The following is a 15,637-nucleotide window of genomic DNA, read 5'->3' as shown; positions in this document are numbered from 1 at the left end:
CCTAAGTTTCCACTAAATAACTCCTCAGCAATTGTTCTTAGCTACTTCTGTAGCCCACCTAATCCACGGGGAAGGTCCAGTCTATATGAAGCACAGACAGCTCCCCAGAAGAGCTGTTATAGCAAATGTGCATTCAGGTAAATGTGATTCAGGAAATAAATTCTTGTGGTTTTTTTTCCTCATTTTATGTAAAATTAAGAGATTTTCACCCATAACCATTTCACCACGGTTGGTGAAATGCTATCAGTAGTGCTCTACAGCATTCAAAAGTGAAAATAAAGAAGGATAAGTGAGAATGAAGAAGAGAAAAGTGAAGGAGATTAGAAAATACCACTTGGTCATAAGCAGGACAGGTCCTATTTATATTACATGCATTATATGACGCTCATAGCATAATGTCATCCTGCCATCAAACTGGGGCCACTAGATGGTACTACATTATAATTAATAAATATTAAAAAGTAATCTCATAAATACATGCGGTTGTTCTTTTTTTCTTTCTGCAATGTTCTCACGGTATCATTTGAAAGATTTGTAGCAATCTGCATGGCATTATCTCAAGAGATAGACTAGAAACTCCACATAACTGGAACATATAGAGATACTTGTATCTATGTGCACACATTTGTAAATTACCATATAGAATCATAATTTTATCTTTCACTACACTCAATTTCATATGTTCCTGTATTCCACGCAGTAACTATTAGATATACATGCATATCCCGTATATGTAAATCAATAGGCATATGTATGATTTTTCATGAACTCAACAAAAAACACATTCTCAAATTTTAAAATATAAACACTGCGCAATAAGAAAAATCTGGACATTTTTCATATTTTTTGTATACTTTGAGTAATTTTCAATCACGATTTTTTTCACCATAAAAGAGATAAAAATTCACTTTTATCTATGTTAAAATGTTATCTCTCCAGTAGTAAAGCACTTTAAATTTTATGACCACTTACCTTCTAGCTGGCAAAGATCTTGAGGTTTAAAAATTGCTGCAAAACTAAATTATCTGAAACCGTAAGCATACTTAATAGTATCTACCCATGAAACTATCCTCAGAATAACCTAACACTGCTGGTTGCCAGCTCTATTTTCAATTTTCATCTGTTAGATATATGATCAAGCATGTCAAATCTGCCCTGAGTAATACAAGTGAAAAAATAAAGTCATTTACTTAAAACATTCTGATAGCTATTTATCTGAAAACCCCGGTCAGATTTACCGCTCAAAGGCATTTACCTACAAAGTTAACCAGATGCTTTGAGTTGAAAACTAATTTAATTTCTCTGTTATCTTAACAGGACATCTGTTAAAACAACATCCAAGGAAGGTAATATGTTCAAAATTAAACATCCCGCAGGTTGTTTTAGTAGAGAACGTACAACATTGACATTTAACTGTTAACGACCACTGCCTTACAAAAATAATTAGTAAATGCGAAATCAAAGTAGTATAACAATTATACTAATCGACATAAAGTAACATCAAATGAATTTCTAAGTAGTTCATGTTCAACCTTGTTGCCAAGTTCATTGCTTTGCTACAGCTGACTTACACTGAAGATGAATGACCCATTTCTTTTGTTTCTTTCATTAGCTTCACCAAGGCTACATACTATCCCTTTAAAATCACAGTACACTAGCTGCTTAAAGTGCTCAGCACTCATAGCCAACGTTTTTAAGGAGCATGAGTGACAAGCTATGCAAATCATATCCTGAAGTAATTTGCATTATTGAAGTTAATTTGCATATGGATATAAACTGCACTTCAGAGCTCCTGAGTATCAATCTAAGCAGTGGCATATGAAAGTCAGACAGATAGGTGGAAGAGATCTTGCTAGTGTTCAGATGCTGAAATAGAAAAATACTAGCAGGTGTGTAGTTTGCTGGAAAAGTTTGTGAGGACAAATGGACTACTGGAAGGAAATATGGCTCTCATATTTCCTCTCCCCTCCATTTATCCCTACTAGCAATGTAGGACTATTGCAATTTCTCTGTTGGCTGAAACTGCAACAAGCATTGAAACCTCTGGTATTACTTCTCCTAGATAATAAGGATAACTTACCTTTCTGCATTTTCCTTAAGCTATTACTTAGGGTTTTTTTTAATATGTAGATTTTTTTTTTTTAAATATTTGTATAAATACATAAAATACCCTTCAATTTTCTCCCATAATAAAGCATGTGAAGTTGTGAAAAGTGAACTGATTATTTATGACATGATAATTAGATTTTTTCTTTCCTTATGAAGTGTACCAATCTGTAGGCCTCGAAATAAGAATTCATATACAGAACAGTCAAAAAGAAACCTGAAGTACTTCATTTCAGTTGAAAGCAAAAGAGAGGAAATTGAGCAGTAGCACAAATCTTCTCAGAGGTACAATGAAAGGACAAGAGGCAATGTCATAGACTGTAGAAACAAAAATTTCAGCTACATATCAGGGGAAAATATTTTACAATGTAAACAGTTTAGAACTAAAGAAGTTGTAGAATTTTTACAACTTAGAATTTTTTAAAACTTGGCTTGCTAAAACTCTGAACAACCTCACCTAACTTTGAATTTGGTACTGTCCTGAGCACGAGGTTGGATCAACTGACTTGTATGTAGTCTCTTACAACACGAATTAGACTGCGAATTTGTGGTGTAAGTTATCTTCTACCTAGGTCCTCTGAAAGTAAAGCCTCGTGCTTATTTCCATGGAAATTACAACAGATACAAAGAGCACAACAGCATCATTTGATAGAGAAAATTCTCAGCTACAAAACACTATTTTTCAAGTCACCATCATTTAGGCACAGCTAACGAACAAAAGCCTGCACGTCACTTTCCAAAAAATCTGCAGTGGATCTGACCCACTGTTGCTGTCAACCACTGCTTAAATGCACCACCCACTCACTGTGCTCACATCCGCTGTTTGGTCTCCATAAACATTTAGCAAGAGTCGATGAAAGTCAGCGGGTGCAATTTGTTCCACGTGGAGGAATTCAATTCTATACCTTTGCTTCATATGTACTTCCATGTCAGATGCCGTTTTGTCAGATGGCCCCTCTGCTGCCATCTCTCACACAGCAGAAAAATGTAGTGGAATATTGGTGGGAAGGTTCAATCTCTACTGCCAACTAACACCCACCTCTGATGTCATGGGCCAACATAACAAAAGATGACACACTACTTTAGGAGCAGCTCTCATATTTAGGGTGGGTAGGAGAAAATGTATTAGAAACATTTGATTTCTCTTAAAACTTCTAGCAGAAAACAAGCTAAATACGTACTTTTATTTAGTTCACATTTTAATACCTACAATCCATTCAGTACTTTGTATCATATTTAGAAGTGAAATTAAGAAATAAGCTGTGGGGGTTTTTTTGCCTTTTTTTTTTTTTTTTTTTTTTTTTTAAATCTTTCCTATTCCTTCACGTTCCTGGTCAACTCTGTGCAACCCAGGGAATGACAGAAATCGAAGTAACTTCAGTTGAATACAAATTAGTATTTATCTAAAATAAATATTTCAGATCAGTAGATCTAAAGATCAGTAGAACACTAGTGCTAAAATCAGGCTTTCTGTAAACGTGCTAAGCTACGTAAATATAACTATCAATGTGCTCAGGGTTTCTAAGTGCCATGATTCTGTATGTAAGCTTTCATAACATTCTACATGTTTTCAGAGTAGGGTGGAAAAAACAGGATTTATTTTCTTGGAATACAGAAATGAATTACATACTGACCTCTGAGAAGAAAAAAAATATGTAATGGCTGTACACAGTAAGAAAAGCACAATATATTTATTTCCTGCCTCTTTATTTAGCTTTTCCTAACTACTGCAATCCATGGAGTGTGATGCTGTATGGCAACATCACTAAATTCCCAAACCCAGTTCATCTCTAAAATAGGCCAAGCTGTACAGAGATTAAGAAAAGTATTATGACCTCATAATTAAGAGCTATATAAAAAAATGAATGCACAGAGAGAGCTAAACTATGCTTATGCAAGCAACCTTAATTCTGGCATTTCTTCATGCTATAGCATTTGACATTCAGACACTTAACTTTTCTGTTAGAAAACATAAAAACTTATAACCTTATGTTTTTATATATTAAATGCAATCTTTCAATATTACTTGGAAAAATTAAGGGATGTGTCAAGAAACCCAAACAGAAACTACGTCAACTGCAACTGTGAAAGCACACACAAACTGTTCTTGGTCACATTCACATGGAACCAAGGACACTACAGTGAGAGGAGAGCTCCTGCATCTGGTCACACAGGTGGGGTCACACACAAGAAGATCCCTAAGGGTTGGGATGAGAGCATGTGCATAAGGGCTGCTCTGGACCCCGATCCTAATCGATTCCCCTTATCCAGCACCATGAATCTGTCTTGTCTCCCAGGAACAGGCAGCAGCACGTCTACCTATCCTCACTTACAATTTTAGCCATGCATTTTTCGCAGAAAAGAAGGCCAATAAACTAAGAATGGGAGTTCAGTAGATCTTATTCTGCTTCTTTGCTGCTTGTGGGATTCACAGGCATCATTAGTAGAAGCTTTTAAAAGCCTTGAAGCAAATGGTGCTCTTTCTTCATTACATGACCATTTGCAGAACTCTCTATTGAGGGTCTTTATTCAGACATTGTAGCTTAGTCACACAGATGCAAATGAGACTTCTGCCTGAAGAAGGTCAAAAGTGCTGGGCATAGTGTTAACTTTTTAGATTCTTTTTTATTTTTTATTTTTCTTCCAAGACAGCTGAATCTAGTTCCTTGTTTTCTTTCCTGGTATATTTAAACAAGTCATTGAATCACCACAGTTTCTCATATATGCCTTCTACTATTTTTCCTTTTTTTCATTTCACTAGTGTACTTCAGATTTGTTTCGTTTAAGAGGAAAGGTTATGCTTTTCATATGATACACCGACTTAGCCACTGGCCAAACTAAATACGACTACTTAGAGATCCCAAAAGCTTAAAGTCTTACTTATACTGAGAACGGCACTCACCAAAAAATCATAGTAACACAGACTAATTAAATATTATTGAAGTGTGACACTGAAAAGTAAGTCTCAGAAGTCGGCTCTCTAGCTATTCACACACAGATCCATATAATAAGGTTAAGAAAAACTGATTGCATTTTCTTTGTTAGAAATCTCAGACATAAATATTTCAGCTTGCTGTGAAAGAGCATTAGCAAAGACATTAACTATGCCTGAAAGTTGGAAAATACTTGGAGTGTGACACCATTTTCCACAGCATACATATGACTGTAATGGTAGCATGTAAACAGACTTGTATGGCTATTCACTAATGAGTCTTGAGCCTTCTCAGCCTCTTTAGACAGTACTATCTTACGGTTCTAAAAATTTCTGAGTCCTTACAAGCCCATTACATTGTAATAAGGAAAAGTCGTAAAAATGTCATGACCTCCTGTCTGCATAACTTGTTTAAAAAGTGTATTTTAATAAGGTACGTTAACAATTTAAATAAGATTTTCCCATTGTATCCATAGATAAAGCGGAAAAATTTGTATACATACACATAGAATAAAAGCTGTTCTCAAAACTTTCGGAAAAGGAAGCTTTTCTGCTCCTTGGCAGAAAGCTATAAATTATACATATAAAAATAAACTATACCCAGTTGAACTATTATTAGGCTGTAATTTTAACCTATCAATTCCTAAAACCATGCTGTGCAGGCTCCTCTCTTATGGTTTACAGCCTCAGAGGCATCCCACTGGTACTTATTTAAAGGTTATTTTTTATTCTCTATTTAGAACCATTTCAGACCTAGAGCTTTTTTTAAGGTTCTATGTGCCATTTCAAACATAAAAAAAAATACATGGGAGTACCATTACAGATTTTAAGCTGCAGTTACTCCCTGATGAGAATATAAACAATAAAGGAGATTCAGTGCAAGACCTGTGAACATAACTGAGAAACAAAGATAAAAATGTTCCGTTTCATTAGATGTCTACTTATACTAAGCAGTTTGAGCCTTTTAAAGATCTAGAATATGAGGATAAGTTTTGTCTGTCCAAATAGTTGGGTGTCTTTCTATTGTACACATATTTCTAAGCCCTAAATCTTGCAAGATATTTGATTATTTGGAGACATTTTGGTGTACCACACACAGCTGGAAAGGAGAAGAGAAAGTTGTTTCACATGTGAATTAGGACTTCTGTAGGCAATGAGTCAATCTATAACCATTTCCAAAATCTGTTTTCAGTTTACTTTTGCTTTTCTTCCTCTCGTCAGTAATGCTACTGGCCTGAAAACCAGAAGTGGAGAAATGTACTTGACTGGATATTCTCAGGCAGATCACATCCAACTAAATAATGCCTCTATAGACCAAAGAAACAGTTTAACTGCAGCCAAATATATACCTCAAGTACATGGTTGCTTGAGAAAGACCAGATCACACAGTTCAAGTCTTCAGAAACAAACAGTTCCAGGTGTAGGCATTGTTGTCTGGTCTGATTTCGTTCCAAGCAGCAATTACCAGTGTTCTTAAGCTAATTTTATTCCAATTTAAATACTGTCAGTAAAAACAGGTGTTTTTAGTTTCTACTTTCTTTCCCATCTCCTTTCACTTCCCAAGACATTATGAGCATCCCAACGTTAAACAATGCAGGTGGTTGAAATGAGCAGGTGGAGAAGATGGGATGAGTGCAATAGTACAACAGGTGCTGGGTTTGTTACAAACATCAGTTCACTTAGCAATAAAGAAAACATTCTGAGTCAATAGAAGACACTATAGGCAAAGTCTTGTATTTACTACATGTTTGCCAAGATCTTAATGAAGCTGCTCTTATCTGAAGGATTAAACCCCCAAAAGTGTAACATTGGTTTACCTGCAGAAAATTATTTTAATGCCTCAGGAAATGACTTTCTTTTGACGACGCAAGTCTAAACAATCCCAGTTTCCACCATTTTCTACAATTTGGGACAACATATAAGTATGGAAGTATCTTTACCTTATTCATTCTTCCTATAAAAGTGTTAACTGCATCATAACACATCAGTAACTCACAAAGGATCAGAGAATTATACCTGTAACTTACAGTTAGTCTAAATTCTCTTTACTCAGAAAAGGCAATTAAATACGTGAGTTGAGAGATGAATGTAGTTTCTTTCACAAGTAGAATTCTCCTTGCTGGTCAGTTCACACCACTGTGAACATAACTCAGCACAGGCTGCAATATTTAGGCTAAGTCAAAGCTTATTACCATTGCTAATCTTTTATCCCACCATTTGCCAGTCCTCTGGGTTCACTTTAGAAAGAGAAGGTTTTGGTTTGAGATCCTGGTTTGAGTGCATTAACAATTACCACTTTACGTGTTATCACTTACAGTATCAATAAAACCGTGTAAATACGTCATTCTTTTTAAAAATATATACGTTTTTTCCTGTAGGGTTTCTTTTTGTTTTGTTTTTGTTTTTGTTTTTTACTGTACTGAAGCCCTCAGTCATAATATTTGTATGAGGAGTACAAGGTTAAAAAAAACATTGCTAGAGCCAAATAACAATCTATTCTAGCACTTCAGTTTATATTTTAATGAGAGATGATACTTTCTTTTATAATTATTATGCTGTGGTGCAAGACCCCTGGAAGGAATCCAGCTAAGTAAAAGCAAACTGAACAGTAAGAAACAAAAGTAATAAAAAAAATTGTTTACTATTGAGATAATAATCTTTTGTATTCGTGAAATCACTAATTTGCATTTCTCATCCAGATGAAATTTGTGTCGCAAATCGTATTTCAAACAAGGAAGGAAAACAAGTGAGGTATTTTTCCTTTAAAAGTCACAAGCCATTGCTGTGGTGGGCATCAGAAGATGTCTAGGACTGAGGTTTTAAACATATCCAGAACACTCTAAATTTCTATCATACTATCCCAGTGATTAATACAGAAGAGACAACCTTTGAACTGAAGCTAACTAATGCTAACACAGTACCCATAGTTTAAATGTATCTGATAGTAAATTACCTTTGAAAGGTCTCCAGCCTCCAAATAGAAGCAGATAACAAACACATTCCATGAAACCCAAAGGATCAGCCAGACAGCATACTGCAAAGAGAGAAATGATGCATTAGTAATTTTACAGTCAGCTTAATTAACAGTATTTTGCTAGACCCTCAGTTCAATCCAATTCAAAAACAGACAGTAGGTACTGTGCACATGAATAAAATGTTACATATAAAAAAGAATCAAAAATAAATTCTTGTCTTTCATAGACACAGTCTAGCATGAACTAATGAGTACTTGGTCACACCACAAAATCTGTATATGGAAAAAAAGATCGTAGACCTAATAATTCAAATATGAGACTAATCTCAATCTCTTGTTTTTCTGCTCTCTGTGACACTGCCAAGGGAACATGGAGTTGTGTCAGGAGTGGGGCAAGTGTGGGTTAGGGAAAGGCTCAGCCTGAGCGGGCAGTGGGCACGGCCCTGAGCTGCTGGAATTCACGGTGTGTTGGGACAATGCTCTCAGACATAGGGTTTGGACTTTAAGTGGTGCTGTGTGGAGCCAGGGGTTGGACTTGATGAGCCTTGTGGGTCATTTCCAACTTACATTACCGTACTTCACAACACTTCAGTTTTATTCTTTATGTTAATTAATATTAATTAATATTTATATTAATTAATTCTGTACTCTCAAGAATACATATATACATTTTGGTTATTTCTACAAAATATGTAGAGATTTTCCTCAGTTGTAACAGCTATATATATAAACATATTTTACCATATTCCAAGACACAATTAAAAATTATTCAGGAGCTTCCTCAGGAGCAAACTGTTTTTAACTGCCATTTTCTTTTTTGTTGCTTTTAGGTTTAGCTACAATGTATAGCATGAGTATTCATGCTCAGAATTTGTTCACTGGTGGTTACTGAAATCCTTATTTGCGTATATTCATATGAGTAATGGAGTATATTTTTCCTCCTTCTGTCCAATACTTTAATATTATTTTCTATTCAGAACACCTCACATACTGAGATTGGAAACTACATTTCTTTTCTGTACTGCTGGAGGATACTGGGTAACAAAGTTTGAGCTGCTATTGACACTGTTAAGAGCAACAACTTTAACAACCTTTGGATGTACAGCTGGTTTTCTAATGATTGTTGTCACTATCCTCTAGTTATTCATAATTCAACTCTGCATGTTTTCTAAATTCATTCATGGTACTGCGTATGCGTGAAATACAATGACAAAGATGTGACACGATTCTCTGCCCGTTACAGATGAAGTTTACTTCCTCATTTTATATTAGCAACCCATTTCTGTCAAGTATTTATAGAATTAATGTTTGGTTGTCTTTTCTCTAAAATGAACTAGTTAAATTTTGCTAAGCTACCGTTCTCGATTATGTTTAGCATTATTGGGATTTTTCTGCTTTCCTTTATTCTACCTCACCAACTGATGAAGCAGACAACACTTTAGAATATATGATTTTGTAAGAAGTAGATATTGTATATCTAACCATTGTTTGTCATGAATGACGATCTCATTCTCTAAATTCAGCAACAACTTATGTGGGATTCTTCTTGCATTTCTCTTTGAAGTGCTGTTTTGCATCAGATTCAATGCTTTTAATTCCTCAGATTTGTGGGGGTTTTTTTTGTTTTATAATCACAGAATCACAGAATCACCCGGGTTGGAAGGGACCTCAAGGATCATGTAGTTCCAACCCCCCTGCCTAGCAGGGCCACCAAACACACACATTCAGATCAGGTTGCCCAGGACCCCGTCCAACCTGGCCTTAAACACATCCAAGGACGGGGCATCCACAACCTCCCTGGGCAGCCCGTTCCAGGGCCTAACCACTCTCCTTGTATAGAACTTCCCCCTAACATCCAACCTAAATCTTCCCTCCTTCAACTTCGATCCATTTCCCCTAGTCCTGCTGTTGTCAGCCCTTTTGAAGAGTTTACTCCCCTCGTGGGTGTAGGTTCCCTTCAGGTATTGATAGGCTGCAATGAGGTCACCCCGCAGCCTTCTCTTCTCCAGGCTGAACAAGCCCAACTCCCTCAGCCTGTCCTCATAGGGGAGGTGCTCCAGCCCCCTGATCATCTTAGTTGCCCTCCTCTGGACCCTTTCCAAAATCTCTATGTCTTTCTTGTACTGAGGGCTCCACACCTGGACACAGTACTCCAGATGGGGCCTCACAAGAGCCGAGTAGAGAGGGACGATCACCTCCCTGTCCCTGCTGACCACCCCTCTCCTGATGGAGCCCAGGATCCCATTTGCCTTTCGAGCTGCCAGAGCGCACTGCTGGCTCATGTTCAGTCTCTCGTCCATCAGGACCCCCAGGTCCTTCTCTGCCGAGCTGCTCTCAAGGACCACTCCTCCCAGCCTGTACGGGTGCCTGGGGTTCTTCCGGCCCAAATGCAAAACCTTGCACTTTGCCGTGTTGAACCTCATTAGGTTCACCCGAGCCCAGCCCTCCAGCCTGTCGAGGTCCCTCTGAATGGCATCCCTTCCTTCCACCGTATCAACCGCACCACTCAGCTTGGTGTCGTCAGCAAACTTGCTGAGGGTGCACTCAATTCCCTCATCGATGTCATTAATAAAGATGTTAAAGAGCACCGGTCCCAAGACAGACCCTTGGGGGACACCACTTGTTACCACTTGTTTTGTTTTTAAAGGAAATATTAAGTCCATTAATTTGAATTAAGTTACTATGTTTCAAAGTCCATTAATAGCAAAACTTGATCATGCCATTTTTCACTTGATTCTAAATACTGTAAAAACGCCCCTATGCACAGCACATTTAGCAGAAAATTCCAAGGCACTTTGGAGCTGCATCTATTAGCAAACAGTCGTACATTTATATGAAGAAATGAAAGTTCTCTTTGCTGTTATATAGTCTACTTCCTTTTACAACCACATCCCCATTCCCTCTAAAAGGAAAATTTATGTCTTTTAGATATACTTTTTTAATTATCATCTGCTATAATTGGACTACAGATGAGGTTTCAAATATCTTTTAACTGTATTTTTAAAAATTCCTTCCTTTTGAAATGTTATATAAGTGTTTGCTGCCTGAATCCTGTGAATAAACTGAATATAATTATCTCGAAATACAAGAATGCTTCTGCTTCCCACTGCTTCTTATTTCAGGTGCTTCATATCTAATCTATCTCTTATCTCTCTGGATCACGTGCAGTCACAAATGCCTCTTGTCGTCTATGTGTTTCAGCAAACTGCTACAGAAATTCAGCTCTGAAGGTCTGTGACAATGAACAAATCTCTGTGGTACTCTCTATTATATGTATCTAATTAGAAACACAATTTTTTATAAGGGTTCATCAGAAGGCTATAGATGGTTGTTGGTTTTTTTTTTTTCCCCTCATATGTAAGAGCTCAAGACAGCTGCATTATCTGACAGAAGCATTATCTGACAGAAGCCACCATGGTGTTACAACAGTCATATTTCAAAAAGACAAGAACCTTGATGAACACACTTGACCAAGCATGAGATACTGACAGGAGGTATAGCAATGACAACACTGCTTATTATTTTTATGGAAATATGTGATTTAAAGTGGTATAGCTGGAATGCTAAGCTGAAGCTTAAATGTTTCCTTTTTTAAGCAAAGTTGTAGCCAATACATAAAAGGTATTTCTTTCCAGAAAAGAAATTATATATAGAAAGCTCTCAATATTAAAATATTTACCATTCATTAAAAAAAAAAAAAAAAAAAAAAAAAAAAAAAAAAAAAAAAAAAAAATAAAAAAAAAAAAAAAAAAAAAAAAAAAAAAAAAAAAAAAAAAAAAAAAGTATAGCAATCTATGAGGGATTACGAAAAGAATGACTTCATGATTTATTGATACCATGTAACTTTCAAGTTTGAAAGTTTGCTGTTAATTATCACAAAATATCCTAAGGTGCCTTTTCACTCTTAGTAAGAGGAGATCCGAAGTATTAAAATTCCTGTAATGGTACTAATGTATATAACTCTCTTCACATTTCAAAGTTGGTTGAGTTTCACCATCTCCAGTTTACTAAAAGTGAAAATGATGGCCACAGAAATTAAATAACTAGACTTAATTTCATAAACCAATTGGAAAAATGGTGGTGAGGACACCAGAACTGAAGTTCAAGACAACCCACTACTGTCTTTGATACAGACCTGGTCACCAGAACTGTGTGGTTACTTTGGCTGAAATAGAAATATGCCGTGTACTTTCCAAGTACAGACTGTAAGCAACTCTGATAGCTGTGAGCTAATTTAAATTTGAACTTTCTTCTCACAAATCTTTACCTTACATTTCTATTACACTCCAATAGCTTTTGGATATGCGAGTCAATTTCAATCACATTTGACTAAAAGATACAAGGGCTCCAGACCTAGAAGATGTTACTTTATGCAATTCATAGGCAGCAGTAAACTGAATCATTATTGTGATTAGTGATTTGCTAGATATTTTCTTTCTACAAATGTATATAACTTTAGGCTTAGGTTCCTCCAAAGCTGAAAATAGAATACCTCAGACAGTTTCATATTTAATTCAGGAGAAGAAAACAAAACCAAAACCAAAGAACTAAACCCTAAGAGCATCTCTAAAATGAAATGACATTTACTGTAGGAATTAAAGATTGGATTATTTTTGCTACCTAGGCAACAGTACTTGAGTTGTTCAAAGATCAACCTGAATCCAGCATCTTTTCCCAGTAACACAGTAACAATTGTCCGCAATTATCATTATCTTTGCTTCTGAAGTTATTTTCCTTTAATTTCCCCTGGCTAGGAAAATATATCACCTAAAACCAGAGTTTTTAAACTTATCTTTCTTTATCTTTAAGTCATGTCCGATAACAAGTAGAATTCTTGTCATCAACATGCTATCTGAAGTTAATGATAACGTTTGATTCATTTGATTAATCTCTGAGGTGTCTATATCTTTGCTTATCTTCAAAAAGTCCCTCTGAAACAGAAAAAGCTAATATTTGGTAGAGACACTCCTAAACAGGAACCCCCTTTGATTAATTACAGTAAACTTCTATGCTGTTGTCTAAACCTCGTCAGAATCAAAAAGCAGAAGTTCCATTTTTCTTGTTTCCTCTTTCCTGAGATGAGTAAAAAACCTCACCCAGACTCACTCAGGAGAAAGCCATTCAATTTGGCAATCACAGCAGCCTGCAGGGTGACCTCACACGGCCATCTAGTAGGCACCATTCTCTAATTTAATATGCACCTTGTGCTCTTTCTTTTCCACTGCCAGAGTCTTTACCCTGAGAAATTACACAGCAGACAAGGGTTCAGGCATTGTGGTACTGCACTGAGTCCAGCCCTGGTGGCTGGAAGGAACCAACCTTCAGCAAGAAGCTTCCAGTGCTGAGAAATGTTAGGGACCACTGTGTCTCCAGATAGTAATCAGGAACAAAATCTGCACCCAGGAGAGATTTAGTTATTGAATACATATCCGCTTAAAGAAAAAACATTACTCTCAGCAACCAAACACAAATAGCAACCACGCTCTGCTTTTAATGATCTAGATGAAAGTCTTTCCTGCACAGCAGTTATCTACAGTCCACAATGAACAAGAGCTCAAGGCCAAAGCCAGTAGCCTTGACAACAAATAGCAATGTTCCTGGCAGGAGAGGACTTTATGCAACGAAGCCAACTTCAAAGTTATTCTCTTCCTTGAATGTACTAGCAAGATCTTGTGGAATGACAGAACTCTCTGAATCTTTTCATCGTTCGTTAGTTGCCATGGCTTGTAGCTTGCACTAGTTTTGCTTGACTGAATTCTTCATATCATCAGGACTCGGGTTTTTCTTGCTGCTTTTCACTTTTTTAATCATGGCTACATTGCCAGAGCACTGTCCATCTTCATGAGTTTCTGTTGACAAGCTAATATGTATTGATTTTGTAGGATACATTTCTGAGTAGTTGGAGTTTTCCTATTCAATCTATAATGAAGGTCTATTTTGTATACTTGAGTTTATCAAGGAACATTTTAACCCTCCAACATTACTAAATTTTGCCTTTTCACCCTTCCGTCAGTCATAAATGAATATGTATTTTCACCTTCCCTTTGCTTCCTCGGGTAAAAGAGAAAAAAGGAAGAAAAAAATATTATGATGTTTTACTTTATCTACATTACACTTTAATAATTACTGTCCTCTGTCAAACCCAACGGACAGCTACTGAACTGTCAAGTACATCAGAACTGGTCAACAACAAAAGGAAAATTACTGTTGGATTGGTTTTTTACTCCTAAGCTATCATTGCTTGCAGATACAGAGCAAGTGCTGCTTAAAATTTCTTCCTGGAGGCTTCTATACATCCACTGGCTATATTTAAGAATTCAAGCTCCTTGGACTCAGTTATATGCTCTGACTTTATATAGAAATGTATTAACTCTATTTTTACTTAAATGTGTGTGGGAAGGATTTTTAAGCATAAAAGGCAAGAAAAAAGCTGAGGCATGCTCTGGTCAGGTTACAAACAGATGAAGGGACAGCCCAGGGCTCAGCACAGTGCTGTGATGTCCACTCACCCCTTCCCTTTTACTGACAGCCAAGAAGTAATCGCTTGGGTGGGACTGACTTCATTTCTTTTATCTTTTACTATTTTATTTCCATTTTCTGATGTGCCAAAAACATAGAATGCATAGTAGAGAGTCACTTTTTCTGAAGACATAGTTCCAACTCCTGCACAAGAGAAGCTGGTTTTCTATAGAGCACATTACTGCCAGTGGCACCATCTGCCCACATTTAGATGTCTGCAGTGCAGATGTCCTCCTCTGAGCAATGTCTAGATCCCCATTACAGTCAATTGAGAGGAAAGGCACTTCCAGGACTGAGTTCATTTCTCAACATCTGACACAGATCATTCCACCCCTGCTGTCTGGAAAGCTGAAGTCCTTTGAGGCAAAATTCCCAATGTCACAGAAGCCCATTAGAAATCTCAAACCTGTGACATCAAAAATGAAACAGAAGCACAATGTGCTACACAGACACTCACTGCCTTTCTTCCATGCAAACAAAAAGAGCAAATAATTTTAAATATCAGCAGTTTAAAATATTCACAAAGGACTTCTGAAGAGATATCTTTTAAGAACTACTGTTCTTTGTATCCTAAGCATACTAATGCTCCATTACTGCTTTAACTTGATTCACTCATCTGTCCATTTTCTTTTTCTTAGATTCAAAGCTCTTTAGGTTTTAGTGGAAAAGCTTGAGAATAATATGGCACCTCCTTTTGTGTACTGAATTTTTTTTTTTGTTTTTTTTTTTTTCAACATTCAACTGTATAACCAAAATATAACACTACAGAGAAAATACAAAATTTCCATTCAGAAATTCTGTGAAAAACTTAGAAAACGTATCTGCCCATTTATAAAAACTTCATGAGAAAGATGCACAATATGGTCCCAGTGCCATCACCCTGTTCATCATAAATGTTTACTTTTTGTACAATGCTCAAGGGATGAATGCCCAAAACATAAAAATAAGCCCATAGAAATACATAAGTTATCATTTTCTACAGTTCAGTCAGCTTACTACGTCAGTCCAGGGTGCTACAAATATTCCAGATCCCCAAATGAATTTATTCTGTAACTAAACAGCAAAAAAAAAAAAAAAAAAAAAAAAAAAAAAAAAAAAAAAAAAAA

The 15,637-nt window shown here is 36.4% G+C and overlaps 1 protein-coding gene across 1 annotated transcript in view; it reads right to left on the bottom strand.

Annotated features, from left to right (window-relative positions):
- The window catches only part of NKAIN2 (sodium/potassium transporting ATPase interacting 2), a 289,894-nt gene that overhangs the window by 222,343 nt on the left and 51,914 nt on the right, over positions 1–15,637 (bottom strand). Inside the window, exon 4 of the mRNA XM_042815045.1 lies at positions 7,992–8,072. Coding sequence (XP_042670979.1) covers positions 7,992–8,072 — 81 coding nt within the window. The remainder of the gene's footprint in view (positions 1–7,991; positions 8,073–15,637) is intronic.

This window comes from Centrocercus urophasianus, unplaced genomic scaffold (genome assembly GCF_019232065.1).
Source record: "Centrocercus urophasianus isolate 14NV4802_14NV808 unplaced genomic scaffold, USGS_Curo_1.0 seq_10, whole genome shotgun sequence".
In the NCBI taxonomy this organism is placed as follows: domain Eukaryota; kingdom Metazoa; phylum Chordata; class Aves; order Galliformes; family Phasianidae; genus Centrocercus; species Centrocercus urophasianus.
This window is presented reverse-complemented; position numbering and strand designations above follow the sequence as displayed.